General features: G+C 36.0%; 2 protein-coding genes and 1 non-coding gene across 3 annotated transcripts; all 3 read right to left on the bottom strand.

The window, feature by feature from the left end:
• Positions 1-1,895: 1,895 nt before the first annotated feature.
• LOC147532144 (Peroxisomal membrane 22 kDa (Mpv17/PMP22) family protein) lies at positions 1,896-5,385 on the bottom strand. Its single transcript, XM_086650454.1, has 3 exons — positions 5,042-5,385; positions 3,314-3,405; positions 1,896-2,493 (listed from the first exon to the last, which is right to left on the bottom strand). The coding sequence occupies exons 1-3, from the start codon at positions 5,189-5,191 to the stop codon at positions 2,082-2,084; spliced, it is 654 nt and encodes a 217-aa protein (XP_086506580.1). The 5' UTR covers positions 5,192-5,385; the 3' UTR covers positions 1,896-2,081.
• Positions 5,386-5,673: 288 nt separating this feature from the next.
• On the bottom strand, positions 5,674-5,768 carry LOC147532143 (small nucleolar RNA snoR26). The gene has a single exon (XR_015228508.1). It is a non-coding gene; the product is annotated as a small nucleolar RNA snoR26 (small nucleolar RNA).
• A 12,590-nt stretch (positions 5,769-18,358) lies between these two features.
• LOC147532142 (protein disulfide isomerase-like 1-6) lies at positions 18,359-23,813 on the bottom strand. Its single transcript, XM_086646930.1, has 12 exons — positions 22,625-23,813; positions 22,397-22,526; positions 21,189-21,354; positions 20,945-21,063; positions 20,441-20,521; positions 20,260-20,349; positions 20,085-20,156; positions 19,932-20,000; positions 19,352-19,432; positions 19,135-19,269; positions 18,855-18,908; positions 18,359-18,770 (listed from the first exon to the last, which is right to left on the bottom strand). The coding sequence occupies exons 1-12, from the start codon at positions 23,137-23,139 to the stop codon at positions 18,663-18,665; spliced, it is 1,620 nt and encodes a 539-aa protein (XP_086503056.1). The 5' UTR covers positions 23,140-23,813; the 3' UTR covers positions 18,359-18,662.
• Between the last annotated feature and the right edge of the window lie 618 nt (positions 23,814-24,431).

Raw genomic sequence — 24,431 nt, 5'->3', positions numbered from 1 at the left:
ATGGTCTTCGGCTTTCTAACTACTTATTTATCTGTTGAGTTGAAGAGTGACATGTATATTAAGTATTCTAGAGATTTTCATAGAAAACAAAAAAAAAATTTAGAGTGTCTCTACATTGACACTTAGGAAAAAGAATCTTCATTGAAAATTGACAACTAGACTTTTAAGAGTTTTTGTTAGAGTGTCCCATAAGAGATGCTTTAAGAGCATCTCCAATGTAAGACTCAAGAAAAACTCTAAAAATCATGTGTCAAGTGCGAAAAATGGATCTCTAAACAGTATTGGCCATTTAGAGACACTCTATTACAAAACCTTCTCTAATGCGACACTCAAAAGAAACTTTAAAAACCTATATTTTGGTTTAAAACTAATTGGTTTGCTTATGTGGCACTTAGAGGGTCTCTAAAATAAATCTTGACATGTCACTTTAGAGATTCATGTTGAGTTTTGCATTGGAGATGAATTTTAAAGAAAAATTCCTACGTGACACTCTAAGATTTAGAGTCTGAGTGTTGCGATGGAGATGCTCTAAACTCCAAAAATTTAGAGGTCCCAAGTTCGATTCCCAAGAGAGGTATAAATAATGTAATTTGTCTTAAGTGGTTTATTGAACTTAGGGTTATTAAAGGTATAAATAATGTAATTTATCGGGTTTTAGGTCTCTTGTAACGACTTACGTATTTGGTAGTCGATTTCTCAAAAAAAAAAGTTTGCCCGTTTCTTTGGGAAATAAAAAACAAGAACTTTAGGGAATAATTCTATAGGGAATTCATGTGTTCTTAAGGGTGTGCAAAAATAGACCAAACCAATCAAACCAAACCGGTCCAGTCGGTTTTCAAACCGAACCACACAACGAGCGGTTTAGTACGGTTGTAGATTTCTAAAAACCAACTGATTTGGTTCTGTAAGTAGATGTAATTTTTAAGAACCATTAAAATCAAACTGAACCAGTCAAATTCAATTAATATATATAATTATATATACACAATTTTTCTAAAATATATCTATCATATCTTTATAATTTCATACAAATACATATCTTTCATCAAGTTCTTGCAAGAAACAAGAATAACTACTACCCCTTACGAAACAACAATACTACTACAATATAATGTTACTAGCTAGTATTAGATTAAAACGATTCATGTATCATTAATGCTACTAACTACTACATAATGTTTCTGCCGGTGACTTGCACATGTCTTAAATGTTTAAAATGTTTTTCAATGTATTATGTTAGTTTGATTTTTTTCTTCAGGTACTTAAGAAGTGTCGTCTTGATTTTATACGTCAATGTATGAAGAAAGTAACTCGATTCATCGATTTTCATGGAGAATAAACTATTTCCATGGATGGTTTGGTATCCAGTAGTATCCAAACCGCTCATTGACGCTTTGGTTGGTAACCGTACCAAACCATGAGCGGTTTGGTAACTTTAGTTTTAGGAGTACAAACAAAGTTTAATTCTCTTAAAATTAATCTTTCTTCTAAAGTTGTCAGGAGATAGTCTCCCACCACCCTCGTCCGAAATGGTTTTCTCTTCTACCTCTTATCTTTGTATCCCTCTACCTCTCTTTATATGTCTATCCCTCTTTCTTTGCCTTTGGCCATTTCTCTCCAAGTCTCTTCCTTAGTCTGGTTTTCCAAACAAAGGTCGTCTGGAGAATGAGAGAAGGATTCCAACAAAAGGACCCTACTCTTCACCAGAACACAGTAGGATGGAAGAAAGAGAGGGAAAACGAGAGAGATAAGAGTGGAAAAGATACTGGTGGTGACGGTCATAGAGTTGGTGGTGCTTACGGTCATAGAGTTGGTGGTGCTTACGGTCATAGAAGGGAATACGAGGGAGGAAGAAGCTATATTAAGTCCAAAATATCAAAAGGAAAAAAAACTAATACTTCAAAAGCTATCTATGTTATTACTATCAAAATTTGTGCCAAAATAGGCAGACTAAAATCCCAAAAACATCAATATCTTATAATAATTCTATCAACCTTACACGAACGTCTTGACATGTATAATTTTTTACCGAAAGCATGAAAAAATAGAAAACGGATACAAGATAAGATCCAATGAGTAGTTCATTGTTGTCTCTGTTCTTTTTGTTCTTCCAGAGCTAGAAAAGAAGTGAACCATTTCTTCCATGGAGCATCCTCTTGTTGATCGATCCATGACAAAAAGGCACTATCAATCAAGCAAAATATGTTTACGTAAAGGAGTTGATACTGTACTGGGACAAACCGAAAATTGGCAACTTGAAGGATAGGCCAAACGCCTCCTTCCAAAACCAAGGCTGGGAGGAAATCCCTCTTCACATCTTCCTTCACCTGAGCCACACTCTTCCCAGTTGACAATCCCATGTAAGTGAAAAATGCAAATAAATCTAATGGCCCAAAAATAATTCCGTCTAATGCTACTTTAGTCGCTACGAACTTTGCTGATTTTGGTTGTAGTTTCAGACGTGTTCTTATAAGCCGGTCTAAGCCTTGGTACCTACAGCAGAAAAAGAAAAGAGTAGTTGTTAATGTCGTGTTGCACTTGAAAATTTGTAAGTTTAAAACTTTATATTACTTAGGAAGTTCGAGACATATATGAATAAACGGTATATAAGCTATGTACTAGGATGTCTCGTTTCACCAGAGACACAACTTTATAGGGTATTTCCTCTAGATATTATTTTTCAGATACAGCATCTAATTCATCTTCTCTATTCCCCCTTTTATCTCTCTTTAGGTTCAAGATTTTACCCATTAATTTTATACAAAAAGAACGTATGAAACAAATATAAGATCAATGAGAGAAGCTCTCTGTTCCGATCGTTTTGACTCCTAGAACTTACCCGTCTGATGGAACATAAGCTTCTCTGAATGCAAAATGTTTTTATTTCACAAGTGAATAACTACTTCCTTGAACCTTTTTGTGTCAACCTATACTCCTAGAGATTAGGTTTTGTTATTTCTGAATATATATATCACCAAAAGATATAATTACACCATAGATAATACTTGCCCCATTAAGATTTTATTTTTTATCAGTTACAACTTGAGTGCCTGGCGAGAACTAGATTCACGAAGAGAATGACAATGTTCATAAGAACAACTACTAGTTGGAGAGCACAGGCATAACATGTTTTCTTTTATCCAAACAGATCATAATAGAACTTGAAAGCCCTATCATCAGTATGGATTTGCATTTATAAACTATATAGATGTGAAAATTTTGATGGTGTGCATACATGCGCGTCTCGTATTCCGGCACGCGTCCTATTAATTTGATACATGTGCAAATGTATTCAAGAAGAGAAAATACTGACCAGAAATGACCCACTGGACCAACAAACCCCAAGCCAAACATTCCCGTAATGGCCACTCTTTTCCAGTTGACCTTGAATGCTTCATAAGTATCCTGTAAGTTAAACAGAAATTTCCATCATATCACGAGACATGCCTCTAAACTCTAAAGTTCCAAGCGAGTGATGAGCATGGGTAGGTAACAAACAAGGCAATATATCGAGAGATGCATTCATTAGATTTGATCTAGTATTTGGAAACGGTTTAGCCTGATTAACCCATGGCATTATTATTGAAGAATTGTATGCGAGTTTTTTCTCCAAAAGAATTACATTTGTAGCGGTATTAAGGGAGAATCATGCCCTAGGTTTTACAGTCAGCCTACAAGAAGTCAGCCATATCTTTTTTTAACTTATATCTCTATTTTAGGGATGAATACTAGTATACGACACAATCATATAAAATGGTACTAGAAAGAAAGGCAGGGGCAATTATTATACATTTACAGAAACACCAAAAATAATCTGATTATAAGAAAAGATATACAAGAAAACCCCAAAACACAAGGAAATTCTGTCATTGTGTATTGCCTTCAACATTTGAGATTAAGACTGGCAGTTGGAGAATAAAACAACACAAACGCTATAGATGTTTCAAGGTGGGTATCCTCAGTGTTCCCTTCGTGAGGCATAAAATTATGAAGGTTCTGCTTCTTTTTGTTGGTGTAATTAGAAGGTTAAGAGCAGATGGACTAGAACACTAAATATAATCTAGAAAATAGATGGAGAGTGTTCTTGCAAAGTGTTAAGTTGAAATTTCAAGACTGAGGGTTCAACTACAGTAGGCAGCAATCATCTTAGAAAGAACAACAAAAAAAATTATGTTCAACTGTACGAGTTAAAAGAGTTCTACACAATACTTCATCCTCCAATGTTGGTTAACCTAGTAAAAACGAAAAGGCCTGAGAATTCTTTCTGAGGTGACGATTTCCACATACCATCTTACCGAATGCCAAACACGAAACATGTGATGACGGGGAAAGAAGTCTAAAACAGTGAGTATTAATCGGATATCGAATTTGGAAATATGAACATCCCCGATAGGCTAATGAACCAAAGGTCTAAGACCCACTAAAGAATCTATTGGAAGTGTCGAACGGAGAAAAGTGTTGCCACAAATAACGCTCTTTGGTTATCAAGCGAATCGACTGGTAACTAGACTTTAGAAACGGAGAAACTACTTGTTTGATCAGTCTAATAAGATAGCTCTAGGCAGAAGATAATTTATGAGTACAGATATGTAGGAATTCATTAGCTTCCTTTTCCTTTTCATTTAGTAAGCAATCCAAAATCAAATTAAAAAGGAAAATACAAGCACAGACAGTCTCCAACCCAAATTAAAAAAGAAGTAGGATTATGCCCTCGTTCAAATACAGTACTGTTAACTGAGCTAAACCTAAATTGTCAAATTTTACAACATAAAGCAAATAAAGACAGAACCATTGAAGAGAGAAATCTAAAGAAATGACATTAAGGGGAAACCCAAAACTAGAATCAAAGAATAAGCCTAAAATAATATACTGCCAAGGCAAAATATCCAATACCAATTCTATAAAGTAAGAAGATATGAACAATGATTCAAATGGTCGTTATATTGAAAACAGATAAATACCCATAACTAGTAAAACTGAACAGAAGTGACTAACATCAAAAGGGATGAGAGAGAGAGATGATGATGGGGAAGTTACTTACAGGGTTTTGATGGCGTTTTCTAAGAGAGGAATGAGTGACAGCCTGAGCAGCTATATCTCCGGCTCCCCATAGAAACCCAGAGCTGATGAGTTGGGTTTTTACGGGATGAACAGCTAAACATTTCTGATAATATTTCCAGAGCTTCGACATCTTTACCTTCCACAAAAGGGTTTTTGATTCAATAGGAGAGGAAGAAAACTGAAGTTGGAATTGGGAAAATAGGGGTGAGTTTTTTTTTTTGTTAAAGAGAAATTGGGGCGCGTTTACTATGTGTCTATGTGTGTCCTTTCTTCTAGGTAAATTAAAGTGATATCAATATTGTATTTTTTCTTCTTGGGCTAGGTAAGCTAAACCAAGAGGGTGTTTGACATTTTATCCTTTATTTTTCGTAAATTAAAAAATGATCCTCGTTTTATGAAATCGTCAGTTAATTTTAACACTTGATTTTTCATTACCCTTCTTGTAAATCAACTCTATTTACTTCTTCAATTTCTTTCACACACATAACACAGTATTTAATGAGCTAAATTTATGGATAAAGATAATAAAGCGAAATTAGTTCTTCTTATTCTTACCCTTTTCATGACAAAAAAATTGAATTTTATTTCAAAAAGGAAATGAGAAGAAATAAAAAGTATCTCAGAATAAGTTTCCCATGAGTTTCTTCATTCAAGCAATCAAAGTGCAAGTATAACAAAAAATAGTTTGTGCAACCTACTAATGCTCACTATTGTTTACCCCAGCTTATATCTCCAAGGTAAAGATAAGGGTTCAAATCCCATTGCGAGCCATATTATCTCTTTTTTAGTTTTCATTTTGGTTTCTTGTGTCATTTTAATAGAGATCAATTGTTACACAAGATCATGTTTTTGCTTGGGTACACTTTTGACTACGTAATTTTTTTATTTTAAGTGTCATTGCGTAATTATATTATGAAGACCTTACATTAATGATTAATAAAATTAGGTGATTTTTTTTCTTGTGAGATGTAGAATAATTGACAAAGAATCTATCTATATTTTGTTACTCAATCGAGTTATCCAATCTTAGGTTAATTTGTTAATCAAAATATTACTTCTATTGTTTTAGTTAGATTATTAAGACAAATGTAAAAATCATGATGATGTTCTTAAAAAATTGTCTTGTATTGTATCTCGTAAGGCCATACACAATGTAAATAGAACTTTACTTTATAAAGACTTTAGGCTTGCCCTCTCTAGCATGAAATTCTGGTTCTGCCCCTGCTTTCGTTCTCTCTTTACCCATCTTCCTGCCTCACTACTCATAAAAGAGAGAAGAAATGTTATCTCTCTAACAGTTCCATCAAGATAAATTTGTACGATTATCATGATCAGTCTATCTTCATCAACATATTACTTCCTCACTACTCACAAAAGAGAGAAGAAATTGTGTGTACAAGCCTCACTACTCACAAAATAGAGAAGAAAGTGTATGTATAAGCAGTGACACCACCATATCTGAATATGAACACCAAGTGGTTTGTGTTAGGTACTTGAACCACTTATAATTTGATCGATCTTTTTCTTCTCATGCCTTATGGTTTCATCTTTCTTCAATTACTCTCCTGAAATGGCTTAGACTATAGTTAATCTATGCTATTTTGTTGTAAATATATAGACACACAAAAATCTTATATAGATAAAAATTGTTGGTCCCGATGTAGGTGAAACATAGTTCACTTATTAGATATCTAAGTTTGGGGATAACTCATTCACATTAGAATTCTCACTTAAGTTGTTATATCATTTCATTGACGCGAGACTGAACCTTCCTGGATACTTCATCTTTTGGGTCGACCCTCAGAGTTTTGGGATACTATTGTATGGGGAGTCATCAACCCACAATCCAATAGGTTTACAGTAATTTTTCGTTCTTTTTTTTTTTCTTAATAATCATCGTCTAGCTGAAGACGATAAATTTTTCTCATCACTTGTATCCGTTAACCTTTAAGAAGTATTATTAGAGAGTAGAGTGGGTGAGAAGGGTAAGTGAGCTTCCCCATTCCATTTAGCGGTTATATTCCCTTTATGAGATCATTCGTTCTAAAATGTCGTCCTCGCCCATTTGTGTGTTGAGTCTATAGTTGTGATCACACTCACACGTACGAGCGAACCATTCTTGAGTGATTTCATCTTTTAGAACGTATGTCTGTGAGGCCATAGTTGAGGCAAAATGTATTAAGATAGGGATCAAAGCTTTGTCTGTTCGGAACTAAAGTAATTTTCATTGTGGTTAGTCACGTATGCTTCGAGTCTAGATTACTAGTGAAAAGATTTTTAACTTCTGTATAGTGTTGTTAACTTTGACCTATTTTTATTAGCTTGCTAAAAATGTTCAAGGAGATAAACATTTTTGGGCCATCTTAGTTGACTTTGGGGTTTTGGACCCTATTGTATTTTTCAAATGTTTTTGAATTTTGTGGGTATATTATCTGAAAACCCCCACCAGACAACACTCGGCCACTTAGGCAACCTAGGGGTTTAACAACTTGATGCATATGCTAAATGTGACCGGGTTTCCTCCTAAAGTGAGTTAGGTTTTTGTTTTGCTCGAGGACTAGCAAAATCAAAGTTTAGGGATGTTTGATGGGTCATGAAAGTGTCCCATCTGAGTCGTTTAACTTAGGCGAGTCAGTCTATTTTGAGTATTTATTATAATAAAATGATTGGTTTGTTAGGTTAGGTGGTGTGAAGTTAAGAGCGAAAAACGGATAAAAATGGGAAAAAGATACTTGTTCGGCATTTTGGAGCAAGGTTATTCTGATAAATTTGGCCATGTTCAGTATATGGATGAAAAGTACAGTCCAAGACGAATCCATAGGAGGAAACATAAGTCAAATCGGAGTCCGGTTGAGCAAATAAGCCAAAATCAAAGTTGGGTCAAAGGAAGTTGACCATGTGGGACAAACTCGATCATGTTTTGGGCACGCGGGATGCCAAAAGATGAAGTGGCGCAAATCTATAAAGCGGTTCAACTTAAACTCGATCATGTTTCTGTAGTCCCGCATATGTACATCTTACTGATGCCTAGTTCTAAAGACCCGATGAGCTGAGAGTCGCACCTTGCTTAAATGGTCGCGACGCAGCAAAGGGCGACTCTTGTGTGCATAATCTGGTGTTTCAGACCTTACTTAGCTTCGGTAGTCCCACTACCAGGACCATCCAGATCTGTGCTTCTAAGATCCAATGACCTATAAACTGTGAGGAGAATAACTACCATGGATCCGGCTACGTTGAATCATCATAATTTCCATTTAAAACCCCTAGCCGCCCTTATAAATACAACATTAGTTCCCAAATTTTGGGTAGACTTGATATCCCTCTCATTTCTTTCTCTAATCCATCTTCTTAGCCTCCCTCTCTCCCTCTTCTAGTAGTTGTAACCCTAAAAACCCATTTTCTTGTAGTTTTTTAGCAACCTTCATCTATTCTCTGCAATTTCTTTCTACTTATAATTTCTAGATCTAATTTCTTTCCTATCCTATTTTCTTCTCCCCTTTCTTTTCTACGACCTAGTTCTCTTTAATTCTTCTAAACCTCTCTTCTTTCACCTATTCTCTAACAATAAAAATGTTATTATTTAGATTTGGAGCATAATGAGGATCATATTTGGAGTAAGGATTTGGGTGACTCTTTTTCTTTGTCTCATTTATTTCCATTTTATCAACGAATATGTCTTTGAATTCAATGAGTAATTAATCTTGTATCTAGGGTTGTAGAGGAAACCAGTACTTGGGTTTTTCTTAAATATGTTATTGATTAATTAAATCCTTCAATTGAGCTTTAATGTCTATTAATTGTCATTCCATATAGGTTTTATAATCTTTTCATTGTTCATGGTTCATAATTAGATATCTCAGGCTTTCATTAAGTTGTTAGATTGAATATGCGTGTTACATGATGAATGATAGTTAAAGGAGTATAGTCGTTATATGATAGTCAATTAAAAATACATGGTTATGAAATGTGTTGATAAAGAATATCTTCCGAAATCTAAATAGTTCATTATGTTAGATTTTGAGTTATATTGAAAAACAGTTAGTTAATTAATTGCATGCTTTAGGGATTCAATTTATGTGGTGGAATAAAACCCCTCGATTTCTTTCTCATTTTAATTTCATTAGTCTTTAGTCTTTTATTGTGTTCTTATTTAAATCGTTTTCAACAACAAAATCAGATTTACGAAAGGGGCGTTGATTGAAGGCTTAAAGCGAAATTACTTATCCCTTGGATCGATTTCCGGATTTACTATAACTTGATCCCGTATACTTGCTGGAATTAACCAATTTTGGGCCTATCAACTGCTTTACTAACCATTGAGGAAAAAAACTAGTAACAAAACTCAAGACAGATAAAACACCAGATCCATATGGCTATTCACCATCCTTCTGTCATGCTAATTGGGATATCATCAATTAGATGTTGTTAATATGGTATAAGTCGTTTCTAGAGAAGGCAACTTCGATCATAAGATCAATCAAACAAATATAACACTCATTTCAAAAACAAGGAGCCCAACAACCCTGCAGACTTTAGGTGAACGAGAATGTTAGGTTCCCGTAAGAATTTGCAAAATTTTCATAAGTCCATACGTCCTACAAAATCGTATAAAACTTATTACAAACAGTCTAAATCCAACTTTGGGCTCTTTCATAAGTCCATACGAGACTGCCTTCATACCCAATAAACACATTACCGTAGCCAATTAGATAGTTCACTCCATGAAGAGAGAAGTATTAAGTAGAAGTATATAACTTTGAAGCTAGATACATCTAAAGCCTTTGATAGAATTAAATGGAGTTGTTTTTCATCAAATCATTGGATACCGCGGTTTCTCTACTGCTTTGACAAACATCATTCAAAAATACATTTCTACTACAACAAACATGTTATTGGTATTCCTGGTACGATTATTATACTAACAAGAAGTCTAAGGCAAGGAGACCCATTGTCCCTGCATCTTTTCGTCATATGCATTAAGGAATTCAGAATGATGATTTGTTTCTTCAAAAGGAAGGGGGACATTCAAGGTTTCAAGCATTCCAGAAGATCACATATAATCTCATACTTCCTCTTTGCGGATGATTGTCTACTCTCCTCAAAATGGGTACGACAAACTAATCAACTTTCAAAAATCTGTATTCTATTTATATCCAAATGCCCACAATAAATATGTACACTAGTTTCCCGACTACTCAAAGTCAAACAAAACAACATGAAGGGTCTATACCTTGGTGCCAACCTTTCCATTAGGGAAATAAACATCCGAACTTTCTAACCTTTTCTAGATAGGCTCAAACAAAAACTTAATAATTGAAATTGGAGGAACAAACATCTTTCTGGGGCACGAAAAGGATGGGCCATAAACTCTTCCATACTGGTCCCTCACTCACTCCTGGCCTTTTACATGAGTCTAGTTGTTCATCTTTAAAGTACCCAGGAAATGTTTAGATAATCATCTGGAACTTAAACCTAAACCCAAGGGTCAAATTGTTTTTATGGAAATTTGATGTAGCCTAAGGATAAGCCATGTGGTGAGTAGTGTGTAGTTTGCAGTGTGCAGTATGTAGTGTGCAGTGTGTGTGTGTGTGTGCGTGCGTGCGTGTGTGCGTGCGTGCGTGTGTGTGTGTGTAACAGTTAGCTATGTTAGTTGTGGCACTTATGTGGTATTTAGATTGGTTATGAATTATTTTTGTCTAACTTGGGACGACATCTAAAGATCTTTAGAACTTGGACAACAAGAAGCTAATTGGACAACAAGGAAGAAGCTTCAAGATGCTTGCGCAGCAAGTTGCCTCTTTCAAGATACTTGCGCAACAAGCTGCCTCTTTCAAGAGACTTGGGCAGCAAGCTGCCTCTTTCAAGAGACTTGGGCAGCAAGCTTCCTACTTTATAAGCATTACCACAAACTTCACAAAAGGGGGATCACAACGAAGAGTATTCAGCTACAGCTGCCTCCTAAATCCTTCTTCTCAAGTCTTTTTCTTCTTCTTCTTCTTCCTCTCCTTCATCTTATTCTTCTTCCCAGCTTCGTTCCCCTCCCTTTCTAACTTTCTCATTCTCTCTCTCTCTCTCTCTCACATCTGATTTCTTTCTCTCTTCTAGTTCTATTCTCTTCTTCTCTCTACTTCTCTTTAAGTACCTTTCTTTTCTCTCAATTTCTCTTCATGTTCTCTAAATTTCATACCCTTCTCCTTTGCTGGTTCTATATGTTCGTACTTGATGTTTACCCAAGTATTGTTGTCAAGAGTTTGTCCTAAGCTGGTTAGATTTAGGAGTAGTTGTTCGTAATGAGGTTGTGGGTGGTAAGACTTATTGATTGTTACCTGAACCTAATTTGATTACTGTTTTTTTACTTCGAGATTAATATAGTTTTGCTAGTTGTTGAAGTTCCGGTTTACTCCCGTTGTTATCTTTACATTTCTAAACCCTAGGATTGCATCAAGTCGTATAAGAGCATGGGTTAGAGTAGTTTTAGTTAGCTGAAAACATCATATTGCATTGCACATCAAGTGTTTATAAAACTCCAACAAAGCTTAAACTATAACTTATTGCATAGTTAATTGTCCTAGGTTTAGATAAGTTTCTTCTCACAACATTTTGAGTCATTTTAAGTGTCATAATTTAGCTTAGGCATTGTGCATTATTTTATATCACTTGCACTAGTATTTTGCATCAAATGACCAACCAAAACCAGAATCCTCAAGGAGAGGCTTGACATGAAGCTCTCCGACGCCAATAAGATGCAATCACACAAATACAAAACCAACTAGCCCAACTAACCAACCTGGTCTGTGGACTTAATGTTAATACACTACCTCCTAATCGTCACCATAACAGGTACCCTAAGAGGTCACTCTAGAAAGTAGCAATGAAGCAGATTATGAACCAGTAAATCCAAATTGGGGTCGTAGAGTAAATAGAATAGTCAATAGACCTTCTATGACCATAGATAGGAATTGGGATCATAGAATTAAAGTCGATGTTGCAACTATGAGGAGCGTTTGTAACCAGAATATTTCCTTGATTGAGTTGACAAGATCGACTAATCCTTTGAATGGAAGGACATGTCAAAAGAACGAAGCATTAAGTTTGTGAGCTTAAATCTCAAAGGACATACCCTCATTTGGTGGAAGCAAGTGCAAGAAATGAGAATGCGCAAATGAAAATAAAAGATAAGATCATTGGATCACATGAAAGCTAAACTTCGAGGGAAGTTCCTTCTGTCTGACTATCGCCACACACTTTTCAGAAAGTTCCACAATTTGCAGCAAAACAACTGATTTGTCGATGAATATACCAAAGATTATATTTGCTCCAAGCATGCAATGATCTGAACGAGAATGAGGATCAAAGTGGCGCTCGTTATGTTGTTGGATTACACCTCCATATTCAAGATCAAGTTGAACTTCATGACGTAACACGAGTAAATGAGGCATACCGTTATGTTGTAAAAGTCGAGAGAGAACTAAAGTGATCCTCCTTTCTTAATATTGTGTCAGGTTCACTAGGAAGATCTCAAATATTTGGTCGATGAACACATGAAGCCACAATGTCAAATCCTCCAAAGAATTCTTGGACTAACCAGGGAGCAGGGGACATGAGCAAGGGTATTCTTGGCTCAAAACCATTCAACTGCTATAAATGTGGTGACTCGAGACATCTATTATCAGAATATCCTAAAAGGAAGTTTATTCCGCAATCAAATTTGATTTATCAAGGGGAAACGACCCTTACGACGAGGATGGTTTGGACCAAGAAGGAGCAAATTATGACGAAGGTGCCATGAAACAGATAAACGCAGACATTGATGGACAATATCTAGTCATTCATATAGTCATTCTTGCTCCCAAGATCCAAAAGAGTGATTGATGGTTGGGGCGTAGTCTCTTTCGCACTACTTGCATTGCAACAAGGGAAATTATGTTCAGTCATCGTCGGTGGTGGGAGCACGGAGAATTTGATCTCCCAAGAAATGGTCGACAAGTAGAAGTTGAAGACGAAACCTTTAATTAAACCCTATAATGTAGGATGGTTCAAGGAAGGATACGAGGTTCCCATCAAGAAGTGTTGCTTGATAAAATTCTCTACATGGAAGAGTTATAAGGATGAGGTTTGGTGTGACGTATTCCTGTTGGAGGTTTGCTATATTTTATTAAGTTGTCTTTGGCAATATGATAGAAAGAGGCACCGCGACGGAGAGAGAAACACTTATACCTTTACGAAAGATGGTGTTGAAATAACATTGTGCCCTCAGAAGGATGCCTATGTACCTACGAAGAATGTTCCTCCTCCCTTTCCCAAGGACCAACCGAACACACTCAGGATTCTTAACTCCACTCAATTTCCGACAGAGATGAAGGAGACCAATGTTGCTTGCTTCTTGGTAAGTAAAGAAGTCAAAGAAGAACCAGTTGTGCCTAAATAAGTTCAACAATTACTTAAGGAATTTCAAGACCTTATACAGGAAGAACTCCCCGATGTACTTCCACCGATGCGAGATATCTAACACTACATAGATTTGGTTCCAAGGATTAGAGTTGTTCTTAGCCAATAAGGTCGCCCAGTTGCGTTTTTCAGCGAGAAACTGAACGAGAAAAATCTAGGTACTCCAACTACGACCTAAAATTTTATGCCATTGTGCAAGCTTTGAAGCACTAGAGACATTACCGCATTCATAAGGAGTTTGTATTGAACTCTGACCATGAGGCCTTGATGTATTTGAATTCCCAAAGTAATCTAAACAAAAGGCATGCTAAGTGGTATTCATTCCTCTAGGAATACATGTTCCATTTGCCACATAAGGCCAAAGTAGTCAATATAGTAGTCGATGCTTAAAGTAGACGGTCGACTATCCTCGTGACTTTAAAACCAACCATTGTCTCCTTTGACACTCTAAAGGAACAATATGCGAGTAACCCATATTTTGGGCCCATTTGGGAGACGTGCTCTCAGTCACGTACCGATCCATCTGCATCATACTACATTCAGAAAGGTTATCTTTTCTACGGTACAGGCCTCTGTATTCCTAATGGGTTAGGTGGTCATTTCGGGCAGACGCAGACCATTTCGCTTGTAGAGTAGAGGTATTATTGGCCTATGTTGAGACGGGATGTGGTTCGCTATGTGAGTTGATGCCAAACATGTCAATCATTCAAAGAGCAATCACGGAACACTGGTCTTTATACACCCTTGCTAGTACCCAATAATGCTTGGGATGATGTTAGTATAAACTTTGTTTTAAGTTTACCGAAGACTCTTAAAAAGATGGATTATGTTTTGTGGTGGTCGATAGATTTTCTGAGATGGCTCATTTCATTGAATGTCATAAAACATCAGATGCATCTCATAAAGCTCAATTGTTTGTTAGGTAAATAGTTCCCAAAACATTCACGTCAGATAGTGATACCAAATTAATGAGTCATTTTTGGAGATCTTTATGGGGTAAAGTTGGGGCAAATCTTCAATTTAGCAGTGTTTATCAGCCTCAAACAGATGGGCAAACTGAAGTAGTGAATCGCAGCCTTGGCAATCTGCTAAGATGCTTAGCTGGTGAAAGGCCACATCAGTGGGACTTAGCTCTACCGCAAGCTGAATTTGCCTATAATAACTCTCCTAATTGAAGAACAAGAAAGACTTTTTCTGAAACTGTTTATGGTTCTTCCATTCCACGTATCCTTGATCGTTCCACAATTCCATATCATGGTCAAGATAGTCCTGAAGCGGACAATATTATTGAGCATATAAGGAGTGTGCAACAAGAAATGCTTGAGAAATTGCGAGTTTTCATTTCAAAATACAAGGAAGCAGCCGATAAAAATCGCAGGGAATTCTTTTTCAGTTAGAGATTTGATTATGGTTTATTTAAGCGGGAAAGACTTCATGTGGGGTCATATAACAAGTTGAGTAAGAGCCATATCGTATTCTCAAAAAGGTAGATGACAATGCATATCTTTTGGAAATGCCAAAGGATGTGGCAACCTCTCCAGTTTTTAATGTTTCAGATATATCAATGTTTAATGGGGATTCACCAGAGGTAACACATGTACCTGCAGTTTCTTCTGTCAATGCTACTAAGAGTAAAGATCTTATTGAAGATGTTATGGACGTGAAGACTACCAAGACTCTAGGAGGAATACAAAAGAGGTATCTTGTTTGATGGAAATATAGGCATTACCCGAGTGTTCATGAATTGATGAGAAAGAGTTAAAACATCGCCGTGAAGATTTGTTTTAGAGACTATTAGAGGCATTCTCGACGAATTCGAGTTCTTCCCACATAGGCAAAGTTGATGTAGTCTAGGGATAAGTCATGTGGTGTGTGTGCGTGCGTGCGTGCGTGCGTGCGTGTGCGTGTGCGTGTGCGTGTGTGTGTGTGTGTAATAGTTAGTTATGTTAGTTTTGGCGCTTATGTGGTATTTAGAATGGTTAGGAATTATTTGTGTCTAACTTCGGACAACGGCTAAAAATCTCTAGAATTTGGACAACAAGAAGCTACTTGCACAACAAGGAATAAGCTTCTAGAGTCTTGGTAGCAAGTTGCCTCTTTATAGAGACTTGGTAGCAAACTACTTTTTCTAGAGACTTGGGCAGCAAACTCCCTACTCTATAAATACCACCGCAATCTTCACAAAAGAGGGATCACAACGAAGAGTATTCAGCTATACAGAGTCGAGGGTAAAGTGGTGCTACCGGTGCGATGGCACCGAGCCCAACTTTACCCAGGGGCCATAATATTATTCAACGGTCAAAAAGATATCCAGCAAGTAGCTATAGTCTCCAACTCACCAAACATAGCACTTTCTTATAACAAGAAAAAATTTGTTTTTACCTTGTATGGGTGGGAGTCGTGGAACCCGTGAGTAAAGAAAGGAAGTGAAATTTTAATGATTTCCTCTCTCCAACAGTACAATTGCTCTATTACTATTGTTCAAGACTTGACTAAGGAATTACAAGCCTATTAATTAGGCTACCACCACGTTTTTTAAGTTTTTTGAGTTCCTCTCTTCTAATCCGAGTTAACATTTATAAATAGATAATATCTACTGATTTCCATAACAATATCAAACTTATTCTTCTTTTCACTTTCTTTTTTTATTATTTTTTCTCTCTTCTATGGTACTACCCAATCACAATCTATACCAAATCTAAATTTGCAAAGTTCAGTATATAGAGAGAAACAAGAGGAAGAAAACATCATCTCCGAGATTTTTCAATCTCCCGACAATGTTTTCTACTCATTTTGTTCCCCAATTTTATTAATTTTTTTCTTCTAAATTTATATTATTTATTATTCACTTATTTAAAATTATCTCAACTTTTTATACACAATAAACAACATATATTATGTTTTGTTGACAAATTGTCCTAATTTAGTATATTTTTATATATATATGTGAGTCAAGATTATCTCTTCTCACCATCGAAAGTTAATTTTTGGATCAAATTGATTACGAAGAGTTGATTGGTGATTTTGCTTCAAAAAGTGCAACGAAAAAAAATTCAAGTGAAAATTATTTCAAAAAGTCAAAAAAAGGTGCAAAGGTTGTAGTGTTTTTTGTTTATTTTCTATTAGTTTTTGTTTTTTAGTTCGATATATTTTAGGTTTGGACGGATTATCAATTAATATCATTTCTACATATTATTTAATGAGATTTTCTTAGTTTTATTTTCGTATAAGGGGCCTCTTTGAAATTTGGCACAGAGCCCTCAAAATCTCATCCACGCCCCTGGAGCTCCTATATCCTTCTTCTCAAGTCTTCTTCTTCCTCTCCTTAATCTTCCCAGGTTCGTTCCTCTCCCTTTCTAACTCTCCCACTCTTTCTCTCTCTCTCTCTCTCTCTCTCTCTCTCTCTCTCTCTCTCATCTGATTTCTTTCTCTGCTCTAGTTCTATTCTCTTCTTCTCTCTAAGTACCTTTCTTTTCTCTCAATTTCTCTTTCTACTCTCTGAATTTCATACTCTTCCTCTTGATGATTCCTTATGTTAGTACTTGTTGTTTACCCTAGTATTGTTGTCTCGTGTTTGTCCTAACTTGGTTACGTTTAGGAGTCGTTGTTCAGTAATGAGGTTGTGAGTGCTAAGACTTATTGATTGTTACCTGAACCTAACTTGATTACTACTTTTGTTTGTTTATTTTGCGATCAATATAGTTTTGCTAGTTGTTGGAGTTTTGCTTTACTCCCATTGTTATCTTTACATTTCTAAACCCTAGGATTGCATCAAAATGACTTCATACATTCCTATGCTCTAGCAATATTGAAACAATGCAGTTGCTACCTGTTCGAGAACGGTTAGTTGATTCAGAAATTGGTGTTCGACATTATGTTTTTGTGCTTGGTTTGTCTATTTATGGAGACGTAATAGCTATTATGAAATGAAAGAATCTGGTGGTAGTATGTTTTGTGCCAACTTCCACAAAATCATTCTGCAATCAAATAGAAGATTATATAGATATATTATGCAAAGTGTTTCCGGCGAAGCAAATTAGTACACTGCAGTGGCTACATGACTTTGCAGGTATGAAAATGGCATAAGAAGGGCAACTGCCCCACTTCAGGACAGTTGATGAAGGGGAAAGCAGATCAGCCTGGCTCAAAACTTTTTTGGGCCAAGAACCATGGATCTTCTCATGTCATTTTGGAAAGAAACTCTATCACTTCTCTTAAGAAGACGACTTATTCTGCTCACTGGACTGCGAATGGCTACATTAGAGAGATACTCCAAACAGCCACTTCTCTTGTATCCTTAACTTTTGTACATGTAAATATGAAACTCAACTCTAGTGCTCACACTCTTTGCCTCCGTGATGAGAAGAAACGAAACACATCAACTCTTTTGTTTCCCATCTTGTAACATCTCACACCACAACATCAATGTAAGCAACATGACTATGAATGAATAGATGTTAAAATAAATGAGGGTTAAACAGACGAAGTAGTCACATCTAGGGTCTGCAATTTCGAATAAAATACTTTAACAAAAATACTAAAAGGGCAAACCTTGTGATCTGTATTCATTGGATTTTGTTGCATTTGCGAGCTTCCATCTCTGGACCTGAAATGATCTCTAAATCTAATGGTAAAGAAACCCCCACTTGAGTATATACATAAAGCACTCTGATACTATATATCAATATTTGGGCGTAGGAAATTCAACGCTGGCCTCAAGAATTCATATAAGTTTCACCTGCAAGTAAGCGGATAACAAATAGATTCGAGATCACAAGATCGCTCGTTCAATATCGCTCGATTGCTACTTCTCTATCACTCTTTCAGACTCGAGTACAAGTATCAAATCTTGGCTCCTAAAAAGCGAAGCTTTCACATCAAGGTAACATAATAGTTTCAACCCAAACCAGGAAATATTCATCATCTACTGACTACTATTATAGACAAAGTAGCAACTAGAAAGTAAAATAGGAACTAATTAAAGCATAACTTTTATAGGAAGAACATCCACTTTCTGTTCTACAAAATATTAGAAACAAAATTTTAAGAGACATGGTTCATTCCTAAGTTTCTATCAATGTACTTATCAGTTCTTGTCAGAACGGGAGCAACGAACTTAGATGCTGGTTCAAGTTCATAGTGTATAGTTTTGTCTATAGTTCGTCTTTGAGTATTGGTTCCTGACTGTCTTTTGCCGTTTTGGCATTTTTGTTGATGAATTTAGCCAAATCCTTCACGCTCAACTTAGCAGATAGCTTAACCTGCATGTTAATGGGGTTTAGAAGTCGAACGCGAAATGAAAATGAAAGGAATAAAGTGGGTAGATATAATAATAGTATTGTTACCGGGTTCGATTTATCACTTGATGGGTAAAACAAAAGCATAGGGAGATCACTTATCTGCACAAACGGTAAAAGTATGACAAGAAATTATTAGAAAGACAATCCTCTCTTTATTGTCAGTTGTCACCACCGTCTCTCCCAAATTTTAAATGATGCACTAAATGTTCAATTATCTTTCTTGAACTAATGGGTTCAATTCAGGCTCATACAGAAGCGATGCAGTAATCGTTCTTCAAAATCCGAAATCATGGAAATAACTATATATAGTAATAGCTGGGAATACCTCTAATTTTGGATGCTCATTCGAAGAAGAATCTATTCTTGCTATAATTAGATTATCCATCCCTTTGAAATGCTTAGCCAGCTTCTCGATTTGCTTGCTCGTGGTCTCACAGTCGAAGCACCATGGCGCATGTACCTAACCATTAAAAGAAAAGCCACTTTTAGTTTTATAAATTCATAATTAGCAGAGTAAACAAATATACTTTCATAAAACAGACCTCGAGGAGAACATTTTGAGGACTGTTCAAAACCAAGTCATTGAATGTCCTTCCTACAATTTTCTTGACAATTGCATCCTCCTGCAATATTCATTTGAACAATCTAATCATAAATGTTACAAAATACAAACCCTTATTTCCTTTCTGAAACAAGAAAAATTAATCATATCCCCATTAACGGTGAATGAAGTAACTAGAAGTCGAAGATAAACAAGCTAGAGAAAGGAAATTGACAGAATGGTCCCATTTCTTCCTCCAGAATAGGGCAGGCATAATGGAAAACGGTAAAGAACAAATTATTGTCGAGATGTGCTACAGAGAAGTTAGGCGTCTGAAATCTGAATATATGTTTCTCGGTAATGCACAAATTCATTATTTTGGAGATCACTTAACCAACCCGAAGCCAAAGAAGCTTTGACTCTAAGAGATAGCATGGGCACATAATAGATAAGCTTTTCAGATATATATATAGTAGGTACCCCACTGTGGAGAATAGAGAACTATCTTCCGGATACTAAATTAAATTTGCTTTGGGACTCTTGAAGTACTAAAATTAGAAGAAAATTGTGGGGCTACTTACGTTATTTGGTATCGGTTCTGATTTGTAGTATGTCTGCAGAGTACCATGCAAAAGACCCAAGCAAAACTCCTACAAGATTCATACGAAACCAACTCAGATCTGCACAATGAGATTTCTTGTGTGGTAAAAATCAAATCAAGTTTGAAATATTACCTCCAGAGTTTGTGTCGTGGGATCTGACTCCAGCAAGTACTTTGAGTTGACTTTGTTATCAAAAGCGGTTATCTATGAGGCATACATAGAAACATAGTGAATTGATCAAGATGCTGGAGGTAATGAACAATGAAATTTACTAGATAGACTTTAACAGAAGACGAAAAATACTCACTACTGGCTTCTCTGAATCTTCGAGACCAAACAAAGTCAAAAAGGGTTTTGCAAGGTTATCTTCTTTGATGTCTACATACACAAAAAATACCTACAGCCAAACAAGTCATCTCGAAATTGTCAGGCTCGTAAAAAAAGTATAGCAGTTGAACAATGTCATCTTAATGCTTCAACAAAAGTACCTTAGATTTGAACTTTCTTGCAACATCTTGAAGAGAACCAAGAAGGTTCTTCAAGTCATCAGCCTCTGCGAACACAAAAATCTGAAAAAACGTTGGTCACAATCAGTAAATATTTGCTCCACAACCGTGCCTAATTTTGTAGTAGATGCATAAGTGTTCTTGTTTACAGTTCTTTAGTTGCAGAACATTACTTACAATCTCGCAATGTTTGATGAACTAATACCTTTCTTCAAAATATTGTAGTTGTTTAAGAAACCAAATAGACATGCTATGACGTAGTTCAAGTTCATGATTGCCGTTAACATCTCCTGGGGAGGATTCTATCTCTATCTGATAATCGTTTTGGTATTATTTTCCAAAACAAAATTAACTACTAAGAGGATAAGTTAAACATAGGATAATGAAAATGGGGAGGTAATTGGTAAGGTATGTTTTGCGATGACATATACAAATTCGGTAAATAAAAGCAGGAATAGGGAGACACTATATTCAATTGATATTAACCTGGAGTTTAACAGGGCTAGCATAGACTCTGGCGGAATTCAATTCAGTTAGTTTCGTAACTAACGGAAACTTGTTATACTCCAGAAACTGCAGTATCTTATCCTTGGTGAAGGTATCGTCTGCACAGTCCACAAATAGATTATGATGAGACAATTAATATAATTTCAAGGTACAAAATTGCTTTACGTAATTAGATACTCAGCGAGTCCAAGTAGCTAACTAATGCATGAGTTTGGCAATTTACCGAATGTCACATGGGTTTCTGGTTCACTTTTGACAAGGCCAAGGAAGCAACTTTCAGATTTAATATCTGGATAAAGAACCTTAGCAACTTCTGTGTTGCTAGCTTCAGCAAATTGGATTTCATTGTCAGCAATGGCTGCTTTTGCAAATTCCTCATATTCACTTCCCTGTAGATCATTATCAAGTAATACAACTTTAGTACTGTATCCATCAATAATGTTGTAAATGGAAAAAGAATAACGGATAATTGTCAATTTTCACTTATAGTAGTGATACCGCCGTCGGACTTGAAAATTTAGAACACAGCACAGCTCAAGCAAGTTGATGGAAAATTATAAACTGAAATACACAAGCTTACAGTCCTACATTTCATTCGCTCTCCACCAAATAGTTAGTTTGTGAATTTCATTGTCAAAGACTCAGAAACATGTTCTATAACAATTTAGTTAGCGGCTTTATTTTGTAAAACAAAGTGACAAACACCCGTCGTTAACTTGGTTACGAGTCCAATTATTAAACCATTGATCCTACAGTTCAACTGCAAACACCCGGCTTTATTTTGCATCCACTCTCATTTTCAAAGGGATCGTGAAGTAAGAGAAAGCATATACAGAGTAAGAACACCTGGTTCACTAAATCTCTATCCAACAATAAGTCTTTTGCTTCACGAATACAAATCTGCCATGCGGATATAAAAAGAGGCAACTCCCCGCAAAGGAGTTAGGTCTATATATATAATAGTGACACCAATTGAAAGCAAAGAATTGGGAAAAGAAAACCACAAATGTTATAATACGTAAGGAACTAGGGACCCATGTCAAACTAACACTAACAACATTATAAAACAATTATTTGAACATTTGAAAGCAGTGGTTTAAGGTCAGCGACCCAACTCACACTATCAGCTAAACCACAAGAAGGTACCAGTCTCCACAAATTAGTACTTCAGAATTACAACAGTAGAAAATGAATGAAATGTCGCGATCGCCTAAGTCACCAATTTGAACCTATACACACATCCGTTTTGCACATCTATTTACAGATTGGTTGGATGGCCTATATGGGGAACTAACTGCAGTAGCTTTCGTCATGTTTAAATTCCCTTAAAAAAAACGAAATACCCTCAAAATCTTAACAACACTCATCAAACTCATTTTACCAAAATTAAATTATTTTAGCAGTTTCAGATATGATCCTAAAGTTTCATACCTTAAATTTCTCAAAGAGACCAATAACAAACATCTGATTCTTCGAAAGAAAATCTTCTGCCTCAGCTACAGAATTTAGTCTAACAACAGGAAAACCAGTCTTCTTTCTTGCCCATAACACAATTCCGTCCCTATATAACAATTAAGCCCACAAAAGCATAAAAGTCAGTTCTTGGTTAGGACAAGAGCTGGATCAGAACTAAAATAAACAAAGAAATCAGGAGCTTACGCTGTAAATCCGCCATTATAGACCTGAGATTTTCCATTAACAAATAGAAGTAGAGTAGGGAAACCTTTGATCCCAATAACAGAAGCTGCTTTTGGGTATCTATCTGCATCAATCTTTGCTAACAATATAGGGTTCCCCATCTTGTTAAGAATATTAGCAGCTTCTGCAAATTGAGGCATCAATTCTGCACTTCTAGCATCCCAAGGAGCATAACCTAGAATCAAAACAAACTCATTACCATCAATAACCCTTTTGTAACTTTCACCATTAAGTTCAGGAACAATTCTCTGAGCCTTTGTTAAAACTTCAGCTTCAGCTGATTTGACTTGAGACCCTTCTTCTTGTTCATCTAATGCTAATAATTCTTCAAACCCTTCCAAGTCATCATCACCATTACCATTTGTGACTGACTCAGAAGCCATAACAGAACTGAAAAAACCCAGTAATAGCAAAAGGGTAAGAGCAAAACTAATGAATCTAGAAACGGGTTTTCTTGTAGACATTTTAGTGAACATCTAGTGAGCAAATTAGATCTGCAGATTTCTCAAGATCTGATTATAGGGAAATGGGTATCTTAAGAACTTTCAGAGGAATTGTGGGTCTGGGGTATAATTAGTGTAGATGAATTTGTTCTTAGATGAAATAAATTGTGGGTTTGGGGTATTAAAAGAAAATAAATTAGAGGTCAAAAGGGTATTTAGCTTTTAAAAGAACCCCCTAAAATATGAAAGAATTGGGATCTGATTCTAAGGAAAATGTTTATTTTATTTTACACAATGAAATAAACAGAGAGATTTTGACGAAGAAGTTGATTTTACTGTAATTAATGTGAATTCAAGAACTGAATCCCGTGGGAAAGAGAAAAAGGGAAGTCAATTTGTCAAGCCAATATGTTTCCTCAGTTTCCGGCAGCAAGTGAGGTGGGTAATAAATCATCAGAGTTGTTCTTGCTTCTTACCATCTCTGTCATTTTCTCTCGTATTAGGGATCTCTAGGAAGATTGTATAGGGAAGATTGTATGGGGAAGATTGTAAGGACCAGATTTAGCAAGACCCACAAATGCAATTCTCATTTCTTTTCTTTTTTTGTTGAGATACAAGAAACAAAAGCCCTAGCCGAAAATAATACTGAGATTCTCCTGCAGATCTTTTTCGGATGACAAAAACCGGTTGCAAGCATTTCGACGCCCCCATTTTGCTATCTTGTCCGCTTTGTTGTTTCCTTCTCATTTGGTAACTATACTCGATGTTGGTACATTTTTTTTTTTTTTGAAAGATGATGGTACATGATTATGTGGGAAAAAATATTAGGATGCTCCACAACATTCATTAGTAAAAGCCTCACAAGGCTTGCATTAACTCGTCTAAATGTCTAAAAGTGGTTTTCAGAATATAGTTAAGACAATGAAGAATCGACGACCCCGACAATGGATTTCTCTTTGTATCTTGAAGGGACAAAATCTGCAAAAATGCTCAGAAACATCTATGACACTCAAACCAGTATGATGTTTTTGCAGTTAAAAATTGAATTCAAAATCTAAACTTAAAAGTTCGAACCTTTGATGCCCTAATAAGGGTGAACTAGGTGTGTTTATATAGGTTCCTTTGATTTACTATGACGATTGGCTGAGACGATGCTGCAATAGGGGACCGACTTAGATGGAACCATGCATTGATTTCCGTCAAAAGGATAAATTGTCTATTTTCTTGATTTGACAGTGACAATTGCCAATTGAATATAAAAAGCTGGTTTCTGGCGTGTTCTTGCCTTTCACATCACTTAGCTTTGTCCAGACTTCGCTCGAAGC

The sequence above is a fragment of the Eschscholzia californica genome, unplaced genomic scaffold (assembly GCF_041429995.1).
Source record: "Eschscholzia californica isolate CP2 unplaced genomic scaffold, dmEscCali1.0.p SCAF_6, whole genome shotgun sequence".
In the NCBI taxonomy this organism is placed as follows: Eukaryota; Viridiplantae; Streptophyta; class Magnoliopsida; order Ranunculales; family Papaveraceae; genus Eschscholzia; species Eschscholzia californica.
Note: the sequence above shows the minus strand (reverse complement) of the source record. Positions and strands in the feature narration are given on the sequence as shown.

Excerpts from the sequence above, each read along its gene's own strand:
- LOC147532144 (XM_086650454.1), bottom strand. The coding sequence starts at position 5,191 with ATGTCGAAGCTCTGGAAATATTATCAGAAATGTTTAGCTGTTCATCCC. Across the intron at positions 3,406-5,041 it reads GAAAACGCCATCAAAACCCT|GATACTTATGAAGCATTCAA; the intron begins GTAAGTAACTTC and ends TTTAACTTACAG. Across the intron at positions 2,494-3,313 it reads GGTCCAGTGGGTCATTTCTG|GTACCAAGGCTTAGACCGGC; the intron begins GTCAGTATTTTC and ends TTTCTGCTGTAG.
- LOC147532142 (XM_086646930.1), bottom strand. The coding sequence starts at position 23,139 with ATGTTCACTAAAATGTCTACAAGAAAACCCGTTTCTAGATTCATTAGT. Across the intron at positions 20,001-20,084 it reads CCACGACACAAACTCTGGAG|GAGTTTTGCTTGGGTCTTTT; the intron begins GTAATATTTCAA and ends TGAATCTTGTAG. Across the intron at positions 18,771-18,854 it reads CAAGTGATAAATCGAACCCG|GTTAAGCTATCTGCTAAGTT; the intron begins GTAACAATACTA and ends ATTAACATGCAG.